Here is a 22029-nt window from a genome sequence, read left to right on the forward strand (position 1 = left end):
TTTTTGCATTTGGCAGATGAATTTGAATTTGACAGATTTAATTATTTTTTTTTTACATTGTTATTGAGTTAAAAGTTAGTTGAAAGATAACTTTGCTCTGACATGGTTGATAAGTTATATCATTCTATATCAGTCTCATATTAACAAATGTAATGTTTAAATGTTATCGTTATAATTTATTATGGTTAATTCTGTATGCTTGACTTAAAATGTAGATAACTGTTAATGCATTAACTATAAGTGCAATTCCCATTCCCATAACACAAAGGTTGGACAAATCCCAAGAAAATTAAAGTACTCCAGTAAATCCAATGTACTGTGAGCAAAGTTCATACAAATAATCTGATGAGGCTTATAAACACTCATTACTCAAATATACACACACTGACCTTTCCATCCTCTAGCTGTAGTTGCAGTACTCCGTCTCCTTGTCTGTAGTCCTTGGTGAGCTCTGCTGACCTCCACACCTCCTCTACATCTGGGATCCAGACCCGGGCATACTGTACAGAGAAAATGATCAGTTAATATCTCTCGCCTACACAATGTTCCTTAAATATTGCTCTTTATTTGGTTGTTTCAACACACATATTTGAAAGCATTGTGATTAATGATTAGAGAAAATGTGAAAAACAGATTAAAACATTTAATCACATGCAACAGGAACTAAAAAGCAGGCAAAAGAAACCCAGAACCAGCAACATTACATCTTGCAATTATGCTATTTTAAAGGGTCCTAATTTTGTTTTAAAGGTCTCCTATAATAAGTTTACATGCATCTAAGGTGCATCTTTACTCTTCTCTGATTTTACTTTACTGATATACACTGTACATCACCTCATTTCTCAAAGAGTCTGAAAACGTTAGTTCGAAGATTCAGTCTCTCTAAACCCCTCCTTTCCATGAGCCTACTCTGCTCTGATTGGTCTGTTGTGATTGGCCTACTGCTTACAGCGCTTGTCGGAAACAAAATACATATTACCATATCTGAATTTCAGCTCCGGAGGCTTCCTCAGCACTTGTACCTACAGGTCAAAGCAGACATCATTCGTGGGCAGCCAATGAAGACCATGGGCTGGCATTAGGCAAACTTGTTACATTGTTAAGTAGGTATGTTACAGGATGTGAGACTGGAACTACTGACGACTTGTTTCAGCTGTCCAGAATCGATTCTTTCTTTTAGGAGACAATGGGCCCTATTTTAACGATCTAAGCACATGGTCTAAAGCACAGGGCGCAAGTGCAGTTAGGGCGTGTCCGAATCCACTTTTGCTAGTTTAACGACAGGAAAAATGGTCAGCGTGCGCGGCGCATGGTCTAAAAGGGTTGTCTCTATTCTCTTAATGAGTAATGGGTGTGTTTTGGGCTTTACGTGCAATAAACCAATCAGAGTCTCATCTCCCATTCATTTTAAAAACCAGTTGCGCTCGCGCCATGGCGGATTCGCTATTTACATGGCGGAATTTGATACGAACGCGTCTCCAGAGCGCAAACAGATCTGCTCGTGCGCGAGGTTACATTTTACTTGTCTAGTAAATTTATCTTCATTTAAGAATTTTAAGATATTTGGCCTGGAAACAAGACAAAAATACTAAGTAAGAAAGCTTTTTTTGCACTGTATTACATTCAGCATGAAAGGTAATATTCGAAAAAAACATAAAGGGGCACTTTAATATAAATTTTAAATTTTAAAGAACCATGTCATCCCATACAACATTTTTCATGCAGTGCTGAATATTTATTATTTTAAATATAGATAGCTTAAAATTTGAATCAGCTGTCATCCTGCCTGATCTGCCTCATCACTAAATCATAATTGCAACCATAATAATAGAGACAGCATGAATGCAGTCATGACAACAGTAGGCAAACAGCAGTTCATCTGAGAGAACAAACAGAACCAACCAATAATCCTGATTATATATGAATGACTGACCCTATAAACATGAAGAAAGAAACAAACAACGAAACTAAAGAAAAGAAAGTAGTTGAAATTAGCACATTTATGACAACGATGCTGCACACTAAGTTCATGCCTCCAGACCGTAGACTAGACTGTGGTCCATTATATATATATATAAAAAAGATACAATATTGATACAAATGCTTTTAGAGCTGACACAAAAGAGAAGTGAGCATGGATGATCTATTTCAAACAATTGTCAACTGGCTCCTACATGTTTCTGAGTCAGCGTGTGTTTTAAGCGTTTCAGAAAGCAGCCTGACCGTGTCAGCAGTGGTAACGTCAGAGTTAGTCACGCGGGCCAGATGGGATATAGTCCAGGTTTCCACACCATCAGTATAACTCAATCGTGTATGAGGCTGGCTCACACAGACACACTGCTTACACCTCAGAAAACTGCTCATGCATTTTTAACAACAAGGAGTGATATTAACTTCAAAAGTATCAATACTAGTGAAATTTCACAATACTAGCCTACAGAAAACATTATCCTTTAAATAAATTGTTAACAAATTAAAAAATAAAATAAAATAGAAGTATTTCTCAATTAAGCATTCTGCTTCTATTCTGCTTCCAGTTTTTGATGTAATTCAAATAAATTAAAGGGATAGTTCACCCAAAAATGACAATTCTGTCATTGATTTCTCATCCTCACGTTGTTCCAAACCCATAAGACTTTCATTCATCTTCGGAACACAAATGAAGATCTTTTTGATGAAATCTGATAGCTTTCTGTCCCTACATTGACAGCTACACAACTACCACGTTGACGCTTCAAAAAGATCATAAAGAGATTGTAAAACTAATCCATATGAATTGAGAGGTTTAGTCCAAATTTTCTGAAGAGACTCGGTCGCTTTATATGATAAACAGATTTAATTTAGGCTTTTATTCACATTTAAACATTGATCAGCAAACATAAACAGAAGCTCAACCAAACCTGTTTGATGCAAGAGAACAAACCTCTTGTGGAAGCTCAAACGTGCTGTGCAACATACGAGAATGAACTTCATTGGTTCAAACGTACTGCGTAACACACGAGAATGAAGTTCTCATTAGTTCTTACATGCTTGAGCTTATTGAAGAATGTTTAGCCTAGATGTGAATAAAAGCCTAAATGTGTGTGCATAGAGGGTTGTATACATGATAATTAATGGTCGACTCATATTGATTTTTTGATGGCTGGTGCCAATATCTTATAGAGCAAAGTATGTCTACTTAATATTTAATACGATTAATTTAATGAAAATTAAAATGGCATCAACATGGCCAACTGGATATAGCATAGCATAGTTTGAAATCAAGGGTTTAAAGTTTGTCAATTTGAGTGTGTCCAGTGTCATTTGAACTCTCCTCTCCGCATTCAATCCGCATACTTACAGACAGAATACAAGCGTTCATGCAGTCTACAAATGCACACTTCACAAGATTTCACAGATGGATTCGACTTAGTCTGCAAGGTTTGTGAAATCAAATGTTTATTAGATATTCAAAGATTTGAATATAAATGTGTATTTGCTAAATGCTGACAGTAGATGAGAAAGTGTTATATTGTTTGTCTTTCTATTACTAATAATATAAAAGCAGACACTAGGCTATAATAATAATAACGTATTAGACAGAGTTGCTAAACAGAGAAGATGGAGAATGGAGCGCTGTGTGCTCAGTTGCTGGCGTTCTCAGCGATGTCAAAATAAAAGTCCCACTTCCAACACAATTTTACATAACATACGGTTCAGAAACAATACGCAAGATGCAGGGACTTATGCGTTTGTTTAACCTGAGTCTCTGGAGAAGACCATCCCAGAACTGAGCTCCTAGCAACAGAGAGACAGGAACAAGAGGAGAGAGGGTAAAAATAGCATCTCAACACGATCACACACACGGTCACTACACCCGACACAACTTGCTCCTCTCTCCCACTTGGTCACATTCACACTCAATGACGATTACCCATAATGCCAGCAAATTGAGGATTACCAGACAATGTGAAAATCAGTATGTGTGGTTGCAACACATCTGAAAAAACATGATAATCCTCATGTGACACAACCACATGATTCAGCAGACAGAGGCAGACATACGCGCACACACACCTGACCCAGCAACTAATGAAAGGGCATCTGTAATGTGACATAATACATGAACTTGTGGCATGTTCAGCACACACACACTTATATGAAATTATGCATCTAGAAGGTTTTATTATAAAAATATTCAATGCTCATAGGCCTCATACACACTGCTAGGTTTTGGGATTGAAAACTGCATTTAAATGCAGTGAAAAGTTAGCATTTTGTGTTTATACAGACCAGTCACTCACAAAAAAATGTTATATTGAGTAGTTATAACTACAGTAATGTCTCGACATCTCATGTCTTTAAAGGGGTCATATGATGGTTCTAAAAAGAACATTATTTTGTGTGTTTGGTTTAATGCAATGTGTTTACGCGGTTTTAGGTTTAAAAAAAGTCATTATTTCACACATACTGTACATTATTGTTGCTCCTCTTTACAAAGCTCATCGTTCCAGTGCATTGTGTTTGGCCCAAAAACCTTAAACGTGTGATGGAAGTGTCACGCTCGTTACCATATTTGGAACATCAGCACCCAAAGCAATAATGACAGGTGATGATGTCGTTTGTTACTACCTTATCAATTCGAGCCCGAATCTGAACCGAAAAATGCAGATGACCAAGCTGATCGATCAACTTTGCCAGCGCGACTGGACCAGATCGTATTAGATTGGTAATGTTTTATTTAATTGGGGATGTGTCCGTTCAAGCGTACGGAGATGCAAAAGCGGAATCAATTTGGTGTATGCGTGCTATCTGAAACACGCCTCTCTGTGTGCGTGCCTTTCGGGTGTGTGTGGCTGTCCGCACAGATAACAAGCACACAAGTACCAATTTGATGGTGAAACTTAGCGTCATGCATGTAGACAAGTGGCCATGTGCAAAGACTGCAAATGTGGGTATTTGGATAGGTCCAAAGGTTGCTTCTCAATCCTCAAATTGATGCTTCCTCGTTTCCTCGCTTCTACGACCCTCAGCCTGTGACCCGGAAACCAATAGAACTCAGCCATCTTTAAGGACATCTCAGTTCTCTAATGGCACCGCGAGGAGGCGAGGAACGAGGAGTGAGAAAGCTTCTAGAGGAGTCATGAGCGAGGATACATCTCCCTCGCATCCTAAGGGGGAATAGCTAAGATGCTAAGGAAAGTAGGGTGCTATGATTTCAGCGATGCGGAAAACACGGACGGCTCATTGAATCCAGTCATAAAAAACAAAAAAATCAAGAAATTACTGTAGAGCGTGAAATTTCACAGAATTTGTCAAATTTTTGATGAATAAATAAAAAGCAGGTCAGTACACTTAAATCAAATTGCGAATGACAGTGAATATTAAACTGCAAAAGACTATTTAAGACTATCGTGAGCATTTTACCATTTCATTTGAGAAAAACTATCATCATACTGTTTCATAAACACACAGAAACTCAAAGGTGTTCACGGAAACCCATCAAAATAAAAGTTTGGTTTAACTTGAAATTGTGACAGAAATATATTACTGTTCTACAGTAGAATCTAGCTACGTCTCAATGTAATAATAATACTAACACTAATAATAATAATAATAATACATTATTATAAAAACATTTTTTTTTAAATAAAGTTTGTTTAGTTTCAAACGATTAGAAGATAAATTAATTTAATGTTTTATGCCTTCATTTGATAGCCAGAAAAATGTAAATACACAACATAGAAATTCTGAAATAAAATAAAAAAATCTTAGAAATTAAATTTTATTTTTAAATTCATAAATTGTTGTTTTATTCATTCAATTAACTAGACATGCTTTTTGAATATTAATCATTAAAATGGAATATAGAAAACTTTAAACAGAAAACACTGTAGTTTGTTAAAAATGAAACTAAATAATTCATTGGGCCGTAAACATGTAATTTTTGTTAAACTTTTAATAAATTGTTGTTAAATTGTATAAGTTTCGTGATTTCATTAATTAGACATGCTTTTTGATTATTACAATTTAATTTAACCATTAAAATGGAGTCCAAAAAAAAAAAAAACCCCGGAAAAAACGGAATTTAGGGGGGAAAAAACGGAAGCGAGAAAAGGAACCAAGGATGCACAAATAGGAAATGAGAAGCACTCAAAAATTGGGCTGCACAGGGACAGTGTGCGCGGACGTCTTTGGGACCCTTCTAATGACGTATATTATGTCACAAGTACAGTGTGTGGACCGTCGCAGAACACGGTTTTCCTAAGTATACTTTTGGCTTAAGGTATGTCGCGTATGTATTTTGACGCGAAAGCTTAGTGTAGGTGTGTACTGCTGAACGCATAGCCTATAGCCTAAGTATATATGAAGCACATCAAGTCCAACAGCATGCAAAGGTTAACCCGGGGGAAACCCCAGCAAGAAGACTTAACCAGGGTTTAGATGAGACTAATCCCAAACAGGTGAACTACACCTCTAACTAACAGTCATTAACTTAATCTTCACCTGATGTGACATTCCAATCCCATTCAATTGGAGCGTTTCATTGAAACCCACACTGATCTCACTGAGCCACGTGAAAACTCATTTCAGGAACACGTCATTCACTCTGACAACATTACCCAAGTATTATGTTCATGAAGTGAAGATTATGAGGTGATTCAGACATAGGCTACTCATTCTTTCACTGCATTTTTAAGTGCCATCATGAATGCAGTCTTGCACATATGACTATCAATGATCTGTATTAAAACAATAGTTTACCAAAAAATGAAAATGCTTTCATTGTTACCAACCCTCATGTCGTTCCAAACTCGTACGAGATATTCTGAAGTAATGCCAACTTTCAAAAAGAATTCGAAGACATTGTTGACAGTAGGCTACTAATATGTCAATATGACCTGAGGTCATATGATAACTTTGTGTGAAGAATGTATGCAAGTCTAGTGATTATTAACTGATAATTATGACCTCAGACCTACAGTAGTTCTCCTTAGTTCATGAGAGAAGTAGCAATGTCTAATTGGAAACCAATCCTTCTTTTGAGTCTCCAATAAATCAGTTGATTGGTTAAAAAATGATCTGAACAATATGCTCAAGAATTGCAGTAATTCACTGGCTTGATGATATTGGCGCAGAGGTTAAACGCTCAGTAGGTTATCAGTTAATAACATATCGATCTGTTCTTCGCAAAGCGCTATTTTATGAAAACTGGAATATAACAAAAAGGTGAGTAATTACAGAATTTTACATTTTTGGTGCACTATTAATAACTTCTTTAGTTGTCTTAAGGGTGTGCAATATAAGCAAATAGTTACATAACAAAAACAATGGAAATTAAACCTGAAGTTCAACTGACAAAACATTTTTACTGATACATCACCCAACCTAAGTTGCCTCACACAATAGATAAACTAGTGTTGTCTTAAATATAATTTTTCGACACGTATCGGCACTGAAATATCTGAAATTGTTCCAATATTCATTTTCCGCAGAAGTGATACACCAATGCACATCGAAGCTTGTTTCTGCCACGGAATAAAACAAAAGGTAATTGTGACTTTTTTATCTCAAAATTTAGTTATCTCAAAACTTGACTTTTTTTCTCAGAATTGTGAGATATACACTGACACTCACAACTGTGAGTCGAATTCTGAGAAAAAAATGTCAGTTCACAATTCTGACTTTAGAACTCGCAATTACAAGTTTATATCTCGCAATTCTGACTTTATAACTCGCAAATGTTAGTTTATATCTCACAATTCTGAGGAAAAAAAGGTGATATAAACTTGCCATTGCGAGAAAAAATTCTGAATTGCGAGATAAAAAGCCAAATTACCTTTTTTATTTTTTATTCAGTAGCGGAAACCAGCTTCCATAGATACCAGCTCTATTTCTTGCTCTCTCTTCTGTCCGATAATGAGCTGGCACACACCCAGCTCCTCTTACTCACCCGCCTCAATTCACTCTCGTTGAATAGTGTTGGTGTTATAGGGCCCTGAATTTCAGCGCAGGATTACATTATTTTACTTATTCCCGCAGGTTTCGCACTCACATCCAAAGCGCGCACACATAAAGCCACCTCTCAAACAGCTTGCAAGTACCAAATTGAGTTATTTTCCGCGGCTTATTGCGCTTAAACGGTCAAATACACACAAAATAATGTAAACATGCCCGTCTTGGCAAGTATTCACATAAACACATTCGGTTAGGTCTAAAGTGAACATTTGGGAAAGAAAACGCATGTGTAACAGTATATTGGAATAGTAGATTAGCTCTTAAAGTGACAGCAGCCTAATAAACCTGCTGCAGTCTGTGTCATTAATGCTAATAAAAACAAAAGAAAAAGAGAAATCACTCACTGCTCTTGACTAAATAACTTTGTAACTTTAATTGTAAGGATTATTCTGTTTTTAACAATGAAGTCTATCAAGTGTTGTTTTACATTTGATTACTTGGCTCAATGTAGTATTTCTGTACCTGAATGCTACTGTTAAACCTACCTGACAAATTTAATGCACTGTTTATTTAATTTGTATATTTATTCTACTGTATTTATTTGTGCTGTTGTTTGTAATTTGTTTCTTGGTTCATATTTTATTACTGACTGTTTACTTGTCTTTTCATTTTTTGTAAATTCAATCCAAAGTTTGAAATCAAGCTTCCTTGTGCTTTGTCTAAGCTATTGCAACAAAATTACCCCATTGTAAAAACACAAATGCATTGAGGGTAAGTTTACATGGCAACGATGTGCTAAAAACATAAATGTTTTTTCTTTGTACAGATGACAACATTATCAAAACCATTTTTTGTCCGATTTTCATTCTAAGGATGTTAATCTTGATAACACTGTATTATTACTTTGTCTTCTGGGTAAATTTCATCTTCACAAAGCTAGAAACATTCACTGTAATCCCAATTTTATAATGTTCTCCTCTGATATAAAGTCCAATTTTACTTCCTTTAAGAAAATGTTAAAACCTTTAAACACAAAGGCTTCGTAAACATCATCCTTGAGTCTGTTGTAAGGAACCTTTAATTATTCATGATGACAAAATGTTATATTGTGTTGATTTCCGTAATTTTTATAACCACTTGTGATGATGTCCGTATGTCACCCTTATTTCTTACTGTTAATATCTGTATCCTTTCATTTGCAAAAAAAAAAAAAGCCTATAGACTAGGAGTGTAACAATATATCGTATCACAATATATCGCAATACAAAAATGCAACAATATGTATCGTGGATACTAGTGACAATATGTATTGTGTATAGTTCAACCAAAATAAAAATTACTGTGTGAGAAAAAATTCAAGTTTACAGAGTTTTAGTTTCAGTACTACATTAAACTACTATGTATAACGTTGAATATAATGTATGATAATGCCAAATGTCTTATGTTACCAGTAAAAAGTGACCTACATTATTTTAAATATATCTAGTCAGTATATTCGTCTCAAATAATTCTGTTTTCAGCAGAGGTGGACAAAGTACACAACTTCCTTACTTGAGTGAAAGTACAGATACTACTAGTCAAATATTACTCCGTTACAAGTAAAAGTTGTAAATAATGATTTTTACTTAAGTAAAAGTACAGAAGTACTTGTTTTTAAAAGTACTTAAGTATCAAAAGTAATATCAATGCTTTGTTTTATTATTGTTGCATTGTTGTGTGTAATACTTACAGTACCTTATGCCTCTGAATCTATGCCTGCCTTCCCTCATATCAATATCACATTTATTTCTAGAACACAGTTCCAGTAGTGGGATTGAATGCGAGATTGAATAAGTCACTCAATAACATCCACAATGGTTTCGGACACCCAAATGGCTGATCCCTCAAATAGTGCCCTATTTAAAGTTGTTTGGCTTTTAGTATGAATATGTTAGCCTTACTGTTATCTATAAGCTAGTGTGCACCAAAACAATGACAAAATTCACATTTAGAAGACCAAACCCAACATTGAAAATGAAAATCAGGTTGATGTCAGAATCCAACGCCAGATTGACATTAATCTCCAACATTGGACAGACGTTGTATTGTGGTTGTATTGTAGTACCAACATCAGTCGGTTTCTGACATCAATCCGACTTTCATTTCCAACCAAAATGCAACCCCTGCAACCAAAATCATCCCCTGACTGACGTTACTACTTTCTACTCAAGGACCTTGACAGAATTGTATTGGAGTAAAAAGTATGATATTTGTCTTTCAAATGTAGTGAAGTTAAAGTAAAAAGTTTCTGGAAAAACTAATACTCAAGTAAAGTACAGATACTCAAAAAGTGTACTTAAGTACAGTACTCAAGTAAATGTACTTTGTTACTGTCCACCTCTGGTTTTCAGCTTCAGAATCATGAATATTTTTATTCTGGTGTCACTAATGTCCTGTGCATTGGTTTACCAGCACCAACTCCAAGCCTATTCATTTCCACCCCCAATACCAAATTTAGCATTTCAATTAACAGTAAAAAAAAATTGTTAACCTTTTACTATATGTCTTAGAGAATCGCAATAATATCGTATCGTGAGTTCAGTATCGTGATATGTATCGAATTGTGACATGAGGGTATCGTTACACCCCTACTATAGACTAAACATGTAATAGCCTACGCATGTCCATGATGTCACAGTTTCCACAGATTCGTGTTTTTGTAGTTCACACGAAGATGATAAGGCTATCGTTTTCAAAAACTTGCATTTTGAAACCCGTTTTCAAAAGTTTTCATTTTCAAGTCACCTAAACGCTGTTGTCATGTAAATAAACGTCCAAAACGGTGTCGTGTAAACCGCCCCTGAGTGAGCAAATATTTAGGTGAGATAATTGTAATGGTAATTGATTCATGTTTATATGTGAATATACACCTAAATTAAAAAAAAAATCTGCTCATCGTTTAAAGCGGTCATGTCTCATCGATTCATATGATTAACTGTTACGATGCGTCATGTAGGCTACTTTTTTAAGGCTTGAAAATATTGATTGCCAAGAATTTCAATGGATGGACAACAAAATTATGAGATAATATTACAAATATACATATGGCAGTTTTTCCCCATAGTATCGAAAATGGTATCGAATATCAATATTTTTCAAGGTAATGCATCGAATGCATTGTGACAACACTAAGATAAACTCCAATTCTTCAAGCATGTGCAAATGACTTAAAAATAGCTAAATCGTGATGATTAAAATAAAAAAAACAAATATGACCTTTTTAAAAGAGGAATGTTATTATTTGTGTGTGAGAAAGAGAGATGGGGGATGGGGAAGGTACTTTACAAAGCATTTGTAAATCGTTTCACGGCCAAACGGAGATAGATTACAGAATTAACCTTCAGCTTTCACTTCAGAAGTCACAACTTGTTTTCCTCTGTACACTTACACTTGCCTCACTCCACTCATCCGCTCGAAGATAAACAGAGATCCATTTTTATCAAACACACTGATCACATTTGAAATCTCAAAGAGACAAAGAGGTCAGATTCAATCAAAGTGAGTCAATTCCTCCGTTGATGTTGATGTTGAACGTCCAAAAGCCCAGTAACACTGGTCTCCGGTACAGCCCTCTGGCAATTCATAAACTCATAAAACAGAGACACACTATAATCCACCCCTCATTCTGGACAGACCACATGGCTTTCTGTGTGAGAGCTTGAAGATTACAGAATCAATTACATGAAATTCCTCATCTGTATGACATTCACATCTCAGCTGACTGCAAACTGTGAGAGAGATATGTGTATAAAGGGAAAAGTTCACCCATGTGACACCTCAGAAAAATATCCAAGCTGTTCTATTCCATACAATGAAATGAATGTGATTTACATTTACAAGCTGCATAATATATCCTGTACACAATATAATTATTATATAATAACAACAACTCAATTTAAGTTGCACACTGGTCACACTTCTTGAGAATACAAGCATGAATAAGATCTGTTCTTTACATAAAGGTGTTGTATGACTGAATATAGTATGGACTACATTTAAGATACTCTTATGATGTTTTTGTGTCCTTTTTGAAACTTGACAGCCCCAGTCCTTTCACTTTCATTGTGCGTAAAAGAGCAGTTTAGACATTCTGCTAAACATCTTCGGGTGAGTTGTCACTTTAAATGTTACATGATGCTCTGTGCTTTGACCTCACAGTCTAAAGGAGAAAACAAGGGAAAATAGAGAGGGAGAATAGAACAGACCATCACATGACAGACGCTCATGTGAAAATCTGCTGCCTGCTGTTTCCCAGAGTCTCCCTTCACCAGCAAACCCTTCACCCACCGCACTGTTACTATTGACCAGCTCTCACATATGCTTGCCAAAAATGCCTGAAATCCCACAAAATCTGTTTGTTGGACAAAAATAACTACATTGCACTTGTTTACAGTTACTCCAAGCAATCCTAAGCCAGGTTATCCAGGATTCTCTGGGGCACAGAACAGTGTTAACACCCATACTGATGAATAACCACAGCCGAGACAGGATCTCATCCAAACGTAATGACGCGAGATTAAATTCAGTCAAATTAAACGGAGATGCGATGTACACACGGACAATAAAATCCCATGATATGAGATCACGGCCCATTTCCTTCAGGCCACTGAGCAGAGCGTCTTCCTTATAAGCATAATTGTTGCATGATTCAATCCTTATCAGTTCACACTGATTCATGCTTATGGATACTGCATAACCATACAGAAAATGATTCCTATGAAAAAATAAGCTTTGTAAATTAAATTAGTTCATCTCATATCGCCCCTGAAAGCATAAATATTAAAATGGGATAGTTTTGGAGATATTATTGGATATATTTCTCTTTTTCTGCATCTATAATTGTGTAAGTAATGTAGTAAGTACTTACTTACGGATTTTTTCGTGTTATTTTTTTCAATAAAAAAGCCGTTCTTTAATGTCATTCACCATCATTTTGAGGCTCTCTTTTTTTGTAAAAGTATCGGTTCAGGCACCGTTTAGGCACCGGTACCGTTTTAAAAGTATCGATTTGGCACCGGTATCGAGAAAAAAAAGAAAAAAACGATACCCAACCCTATTTGAGCTTTGTAACCTTGCAGATTTTTTTAATGCTCAAACAGCAACATTACACTCTAACTAAAGTTGAAAAAGTGAAAAAGCATAATAGGACCCCTTTAAATTCATTTTTACATTTTATTATTATTATTATTATTAGTAGTAGTAGTAGTAGTAGTAGTAGTAGTATCTAGTTAATTAATCTAATCTAATCTGTATCCATAATAGTTACATACAAAGTATTTGCTGAACTGAACCCAAACTGAATCAGTTCGAGCCAGAATTGATGCAACTAAAAACAATTAATCTTTTATGTGAGTCTTTTTCATGCAACAACAAGAAAATGGTCAGAACATTTTACATTCATAGGCAAATTCCAATAAATGTTTGAAAAAAAATAAAGGGGGAAAGACCACCAGGGACCAAATGTAGGATTTTCATACCAATTCATATAGTTTCTCCAAAAACCCTGATCACCAACTAAGAAGGAAGTAGCACAGTGAAATGAAATGTGTTAAAAACAAGCAAAAGGATATTAATTCCAGTACTTACTTTAACAAACATAAAATCCAACTCCTGGTTCATGTTTAAGCATAAACTGCTCTATTTCATACTGAACAATAAAAGAATGAAGCCTGCCCTATTTCTACCAAAGCTGGAAGCAGGTTATGAATCGCTCAATGCATCTGATTGGATCCCTGATCCCAGGCGGATAGGCTATATATTGAGGGACTCTGAGAGAGACGGTCTTCCGAGTGGCTGATACTCTAGTCAGCAGAGAGAATTGTTTGTCTGTATCCAACACTCTAGTGTCACATGAGCAAGAACAGAAGCTTTAAAAATGAAAAAAGAAAAAATGTATAATTCTGCAAAGCACGTATAACAACTGCTGCTTGCAGGAGGGACGGTCAGTGGATAGAATCACAAGATACGTTTAAAACTTGTATGTGAACATCAACAGATGCCACATGCAGATAGTACAGGGATCTTGTTTAACGCTCATTCCATTTACCCCTATACAGAGCTCATTTACCTCCTAGTAATGCAACACACATGTCAAGGGTTTGCCATTTAAAAAAAAGAAAGAACGGAGTCATTCACATAGGCCTATCTGTTTATCACACGAAGGCCCAATAACATTGTTACAACATAGAATGTCTAAGATAATAAAAAGATAAGCATCCATGTTGGTTTAGAAAATGTTAAAGGTCCAGATATTCTGGAAAGTTTGTTTTGGCAAGCTGTTTCAAACTTCACAAACGAACTCCAAACAAACTTCGTTTTGGCCTGATTTTGTTGTAAATGATGTCAGTTCATGATTTCAATTGAAATATATCAGGGCCTTTACACCATTTAAAACAATAATGTATTTTCCTTACACCTTGAATGTGTCAACATCCTACTCAGTATTTTCTACATGTTTTTCAATATATTTTTCAAGTTATCATTAATTCATAGATATCATATAGTTTTTGGAAGGTTGTACCATATAACATTAGTTTTACAACCTGAACTAACCTTGCCTTGTTACAAAAAAAGGTCAAAATATCTAGTTTAAGGGTCTTAATGAACTAAACACACAGCATGGTCTTCAGGAGTCCTCTCTGTAATGTAATTTCTTGTTTCTGCATGTTGGCAACAAAACTTTTACAAATATTTGTAATATTTTAACAAAACTACTTTGCTGCTTTTTTCTCCAAGAAATAAAAAAGTTTATGCCAAACTACTTAAGATTTTGAAGAATTGTATCCTCGTAATGAGGCTTTTTCTGTAATAATTTCCTCAACCTCATGTAGTTCCAAACCTGCGCGACTTACTTTCTTCTATCCTTTATGTTTCACAAAAAAGAAAGAAAATCATATTTAGAATGACATGATAATAATGTCTTTAAATGATAATGTATTGCATGTATTTGTAATGGATTTTTGAATAAATTAGGCTAACAGATCTCTGGATGTTCAAACGTTTACAAGCACACATCTACCTAACCCCCGCATTAACACATCAATGATGTCTGTTGACTGTTCAGAGTCATGATGAGGTAATAAGGACAAAGCAGGAGTGATGCCATTAAATTAAAAGTTTGCAAGTCTGTCAAACCTTGCACTGTTCCTGGCTTTGTGTAGCACCTGCCACTCTGCAGATCCTATTGAAAAATCCCACCATTAGAAACATACAGCTGAGGTTTATTTTTAAAAAGATCCTTGATCATTTCAACCTGATCTTATTATTTCAGTGTCCAATGTGTACAAACTATATTGGATCTGACAGCAAACCTGTTTGACTACAACAACTATAATTGACATGACAACTCAACCTCACAGAAATAAATTAAATAATAAAAAGGAAAATACAACCTCATTATATAAATAGCTTTCTCTTTACACGAAGTTCCAGATGGTCTGTTAGTATACAGTCTCTGGTTCATGTCAAGAGTGCAATTTCACTCTCTGTTATAAGGTTCTGGTGATTTTGCAAAAAGTAAGATCTGCAAGCAGCCTGAGGCAGAATTCCATACTAGCAGAAAGAACTGGCCATTCCCTGCATCAATGCGAGTTTTATCCAGAGAACATGAGCACACACAAATACCTCTGTGTTCTCACAAACCCAAGGAAATTGTGAATATGACTTCCTGGATTCATTGACCTTTGAGAGAGGATAGGAAAACCTCATGCTGACTGCAAGACTGCCAAATAAAATATTCAGACATGACATCATTGCAGTTAAGATCATTATAACAATGCTTTAATTGTCTACTGATTGTCATAACAGAGACACTACAAGATTACACTGCATTAAAGGAATAGGCTAGTTCATCCAAAAATGAAAATTATGTCAATTTACTCGCCCTCATGTTGTTCCAAACTCATACCGTGGCTTTCTTTCTTCTGCAGAACATGTAAGAAGATTTTTTGAAGAATGTTTCAGGTGTTTTTGTCCAAGTCAAGTCAGAAACCTTTAAACTCAAAAAAAGGAAATCAATCAATACAACGATTGATATAATCCAATGCCATGATGTTTGGGCATGTGATGTGTGAGAACCAATGCGGTTTGATGTTAGTTGAGGTTTGAGGTTTGTGTTGAATGTCTTGATCTGATATGAGGGTGAATAAAGGCTTAAAGGAACACTCCACCGTTTTTTCATATTAAACTCTGTTATTCCCTTAACTAAGACGAGTTGATACATACCTCTCTCGTCTCAGTGCGTGCACTCAATCGCTCTGGCGTGCGGCGACACTTTGATAGCACTTAGCTTAGCCCAGTTCATTCATTAGGATCCAAACAGAGATGAAGCTAGAAGCGACCAAACACTTCCACGTTTTCCCTATTTAGTTACACGAGTAGTTACACGACCAAGTATGGTGACACAAAATAAAACGTGGCCTCTCACTTCTGTCATTAGAACCAACGTGACTTTTTACTGTGCCGAGTCGAAGTGCTCCCAAGTGCTATTCCGCCATACATTATAGTTATCCTTTTTACCCGCTTAGAAAAGCGCCATGTTTTATTTTGTCACCATACTTGGTCGTGTAACTACCTGGTAACTGTATTTAAATAGGGAAAACGTGGAGGTGTTTGGTCGCTTCTAGCTTCATCTCTGTTTGGTTCCTAATGAATGAACTGGGCTAAGCTAAGTGCTATCAAAGTGTCGCCGCGCGCCAGAGCGATTGAGTGCACGCACTGAGACGAGAGAGGTATGTATCAACTCATCTTAGTTAAGGGAATAACAGAGTTTAATATGAAAAAACGGTGGAGTGTTCCTTTAAGGTTTTCGAGCTGTTCATCATACAAAGTGATTGTAGCACTTCAGAAGATTCATTTCATGAAAAATGTAGACCCCTTTGACTCTCATAATATGGACAAAATCAGCTGAAACATTCTTCAAACTATGATCTTCTTTGTGTTCTGCAGACGAAAAAAAAGTCATATAGTTTTAGAACAACATGAGGGCGAGCGTATGACCAAATTCTCTTTTTTTCATTCAGTAGTCAATTCAAATGTTGAATGCTTTTTTAAAAAAATATGATGTTATGACAAAAAACATGGTTGAATCAAACTAAGTGGTAGACCAAAATGGGTTTTTCAATAGCTTTATATGAATATCTATCAGGGTGGCCAATGTCTTATAGAATTTCAATACATACCTTTAACACATGTAGGCTACTATTTAATTATAAATGAGATGCACAACTTGCCAGGACATAAACAAGCAATACTGTCAGTAGACCACTAAGCACAATCACGCTACCCATTTAAAAATGCACAAGTCTACTAAAAATAACCTACAAACCCTTGTTGTAGGCTACATATAAGACTTGAATCTAAATCAAATGTGCTGTGCTCTAGCAGCTTTCAAAAGGATCCATCAGTGCATTTACAATAAGACAGCTGCATCATGGGGGATGGGTGGGCCTTCCCCTTCTCTCCCTCTCTTCTCAGTAAGGAAATAAAGCCATTCGTCATCTGAGACATCATCATGACTACATATGTGATGATGTCATGTTTCGACTTCTACGCAACAATATTCCAATGGATTTTTTTCTCAAAGAGACACGCCTTGATCTGTGCGGACCGGCCTACAGGCCGCAGTAGGGGATTGCAAACAACTACAATGGAAGACGCGTGGATGCAGCTGTTATGTTCGATATGCTTGCATCAGCACCAGAAATGGTTGCATCATCCCATGCAGGCAATGATGCTCGCATCAGCACCGCCTGCATCCCACTGGCTCTCTGCGGTCAGCCATCAACTACAACTGTGACCCATATCAATACATAACAGGCCTTTGAAAACCCCAGCTTGCCTGCCAAATACTCCCAATCTTTGCTGTCCAAGGATGCCGAAGGTGTTTGTCCATCAACAGTCCACCTAATGCAGTTCACAACATATTTCTAAATAAAATGACCAGTAATGCAGGGGAGTCATGCACATTTAACTGTATTCATATTAAATGCTTTGTTTAATGCGATCCCAAATAATTAAGGTTGTTAATTTAAAGGACAAATCGAATAGCAATCTCTGCAGACAAAGGTAAAAAAAAACTCTAAAACACAAGATATGACAGCAATATTTCACACATCTTCGTATTACAATTAAACAATAGGTTGTTCATCGGACATAAGGCATGCATGATGAATTACTTCATTCAAATGATCAGAGGACAAAAATGACAACATATGCCCTAAGCATTACGCGTGAGCAACGAGCATCAACAATAACACCACTTTCAGACATATGCAGGAATTGGCATCGCGTTGACACATTTTCATTGCATTTACAGTCTTTTTTGGCATCAGCATTTGATGTCAACACGATCGCTTGATGAGTGTGTGAGTTTACCTTTGTATATAATTCAGACGCAGCCATGATGATGATCGCACAATGTTCCTGCAATCACAGTCAGCTGAACATCCGATCAACGGCGAACATTCAAATCTCTTTTCTAGATCTCACTCAGTGAAAAGCCTTTAGAAGAATGTCATGGAGACAGATGATTCGGCTCATTCCTCATGAATCCGCCCGTGTTTTTGGCGTGTTCGTTCTTGGTGCGATCTATGCAGGGAATGAGTCAATGAAAACGCGGTTGCCATGACCGAGAGAACTAATGACGCAAGAGTGCGCTCTGGTGGACAACACTGGACCATCACAAACTGGCATCCCACCAGTTTTCTTTCTTTCTTTTTTTTCTTTTTTCTTTTTTTTTTTTATGAGGACACATAATGAAAACGATTAATAATCATACGAATCGCAGTAAATGTAGATAGTAAATATAGTTATATAAAAATAAAATATATTAAAATTACATGTAACAAAAAATATACTCTTCCTTCCAGTTAAAATATAGTAAATATATTCCTCTCGTTAATTAACGAGACTGCAGAGTTGTGCCACGGCCATCGCTTCTAAATGTTGCTGTTTCTTCTTTGAGAAATAGCTTCTACTGTTTTTCCATCAGTTTGGTGTCAAATCTAACAGTAGGCCTAGCCTAAATACTACAATACCCATGAGCCTTATCGACCGTTATGACCATCAGTTTGAATTGTTTCTCCTTGAAAATAATATTATTTAACAATTATTTAATTTAATTAATAAGTGGACGCCAGAATGAATCATGATACCACATGATCGTCAGCATCCGTTGCTATGGAGACGGAGCCAGTCTTTGCGATTGGCTGATTTCTTCAGTGATTTCTCATTGAGCTCAAACCACTGTGCAGGTATGAGGCTCATAATTAAAAAGTTTTTGCTTAAATATTTCTCTGCCATTACACTCACATGGTTTACATGTTAGGGCAACGAAAGCCCAACAAATGCGCATTTCCTCATTATCAGAGAAAAATAAGCTAGTTATCTAGACGTCTAGATGTCATTTTCTCTCGATCATCGTGGTTCACACACAACGTCACTGTAAACTTGGTCTAACGTTACTGCATATAAATCTAGGATGAGGAACCCCAGACGCATGTTACTCGCTTTTTAACGGTAGTCCAGGAAATAGGAAAAATGTGAATTTTTATTCATTTATCTTAAGTATTTATAGGAAAGCGGGATAGGTGTACACTCTCACTATAGGTGTACACTTTTTAAACCTTATATCAACATGCCTATATACATAAACATGTTCTGTTTGAACCAAGCTACGTTACACCTGATTTTCAAAACCCAAAGGCACTTTTAAGAGCCAACCTCTATCTATCTCTTCACCAATTTCTATCTCTCAGTCACAACCCCTCTGTCCATCTATCTCACAATCTGTATTTTTATCCATCTCTCAAATCTATATATTTATCTATCTCACAGTCTTTATCTATTTCTCAATCTTTCCTCTCAGTCTGTTTTGTCTGTCTTATCCGACTTTGTCAGTCTGTCTGTCTGTATCTGTCTGCATTGTAATGGCCACCAAACATAACCTTGACTCACAGGATCCCCACTACCAAGAGGGTAGAAGCATGGCTCTTGAACTGAAACATGACCACATTCTAGCTGAAGCCAGGGTTAGAGTTTATATACCTCAATCATTTGATACTTGAACATAGGCTACAGTTGGGGGACAAATTAAAGTAAAATGTGCTGAATGTGGAAGAAGGATGAGAGCAGAAGATTTCATTCTTGAATGATGCAATTAAGCAGTTAACATCCTATCATGTTCTGTGGCATGTGTAAATGAGGAAATATATTTTGGAAGAATGGAGATCCATCCCCCTGAGTTATAGAGACTTGGAGACGGCTCATTTAAACCATTCAACACCTTAATAACACACTATGTTGTGTTTTCCTTTCACTAGTTACCCCCCACTAATTAATTAAATTAAATTCCAGTACCTTTAACAACATCAGTCTTACAAGAAATATTCACTCCAACACACAGCTGTGGAAAGGAAACGTGCACGCTCTGGAGACCCTCTAAAATGCACTTTCAGGACGTGGCAAGGCAAGGAGGGTGACGCCAAGCCTCAGCTACATGTTATCTATTATTTGACATTTGTAGTAATCTTTTAATTCGTTGTCCTAACATGTAAACTATGTGCGTCTAATGGCAGAGAAAGGCATCAATTATAACATTTAAAGGAGTAGTTCACTTTAAATGAAAATTAGCCCATGATTTACTCACCCTCAAGCCATCCTAGGTGTATATGGCTTTCTTCTTTCAGATGAATACAATCAGAGTTATATTAATAAAAACCCTGATGCTTCCTTGCTTTATAATGGCAGTGGATTGCAACTATTGCAACCATCAGAATGAAGCTCAAAAAAGTGCATCTATCCATCATAAACAAACTCCACACGGCTCCGGGGGGTTAATAAAGGCCTTCTGAAGTAAAGCCATGAGTTTGTGTAAGAAAAATATCAATATTTAAAACTTTATAAAGTAAAATAATTGGCCTCCGGCCAAGTGTACAGCACAACTTATCAGAGTAAAGCGACGTCCTGCTGATATTTACTCTACGGCTATGCCATGACGCACTATGCTACTTCCGACGTCGTAAGTTACGTAAGTTGCGCATTAGGTGTAAGTAGCCTACTGCGCATGGCCATTTGGCCGAAAGCTAGAATTTTACTTTGTAACGTTAAATATGAATATTTTTCTTACACAAACTCATGGCTTTACTTCAGAAGGCCTTTATTTATCAATCTGATGGTTGCAACCCACTGCCATTATAAAGCTCAGAAACGTCAGGGTGTTTATTAATATAACTCCAAATGTATTCGTCTGAAAAAAGAAAGTCATATAATCCTAGGATGGCTTGATGGGCTAATTTTCTTTTTTAAAGTCAACTACTCCTTTAAGAAAAAACATTTTAATTGTGAGCTTCGAAAATTACCTGGTTTGAGCTCAATGAGAAATCACTGAAGAAATCACCCAACCGCAAAGCAGACTGGCTCCATCTCCATAGCAACGGATGCTGAGGATCATGAGTCATGCTGGCGTCCACTAATTAATTATATAAAAAATATATATTTTTACATTTTAATTGAATTAATATCCAAAACTCAGAAGAATCTAAGTAAAAAAAGTTTAAATTTAAATTTCAGCAATTTTGGCTTTTTTCAAGCCAATTTAATAATAATAAAAAGTTTAAGTAGTAGATCAGTAAGTTGGCTTTCTAAAGCCGACTTAATTGCAGCAGCTAACCTTTAAAAGGGGTTTTCCTTTTTGACGGAGGGGAAACTGGCATTTCTTCACCTGTGGTTTCATTAACTTTCTCATTAACTTTAAAAAAATATGTGCTGCATCTGTAATATACACATCATTTCCATAAAACAATCATTTTTAAATTAAAGAATTGGCAACCAAGCAAACACAACTACTCTTTTATAATAATTGACTTTCCTTGGCAAATATGAGCAAACCAGGGTATGGAAAAATGTGTTTATCCTCTTGGTCTTTTATACAAAATATTCACAAAATATGAAACCATTCATCTTTATTATTATTATTATTATTCTACACAATTATTTGTTACTCAAATATATTTGTGTCTCTTCCTTTAATACTTTGTGCAATCCCCCCTTTGC

The 22029-nt window shown here is 36.1% G+C and overlaps 1 protein-coding gene across 4 annotated transcripts in view; it reads right to left on the minus strand.

The window, feature by feature from the left end:
* The window catches only part of myo5aa (myosin VAa), a 95884-nt gene extending 77282 nt beyond the window's left edge, over positions 1–18602 (minus strand). For all 4 annotated transcript variants that reach the window (XM_084123720.1, XM_084123719.1, XM_084123718.1 and 1 more), the window contains exons 1-2: positions 18352–18602; positions 390–500 (exon numbers count right to left, since the gene is read on the minus strand). In XM_084123720.1, coding sequence (XP_083979846.1) covers positions 390–500; positions 18352–18378 — 138 coding nt within the window. In that variant the 5' untranslated portion in view covers positions 18379–18602. The remainder of the gene's footprint in view (positions 1–389; positions 501–18351) is intronic.
* Positions 18603–22029: the final 3427 nt, after the last annotated feature.

Source organism: Abramis brama (assembly GCF_963993115.1).
Source record: "Abramis brama genome assembly, chromosome: 9".
NCBI lineage: Eukaryota > Metazoa > Chordata > Actinopteri > Cypriniformes > Leuciscidae > Abramis > Abramis brama.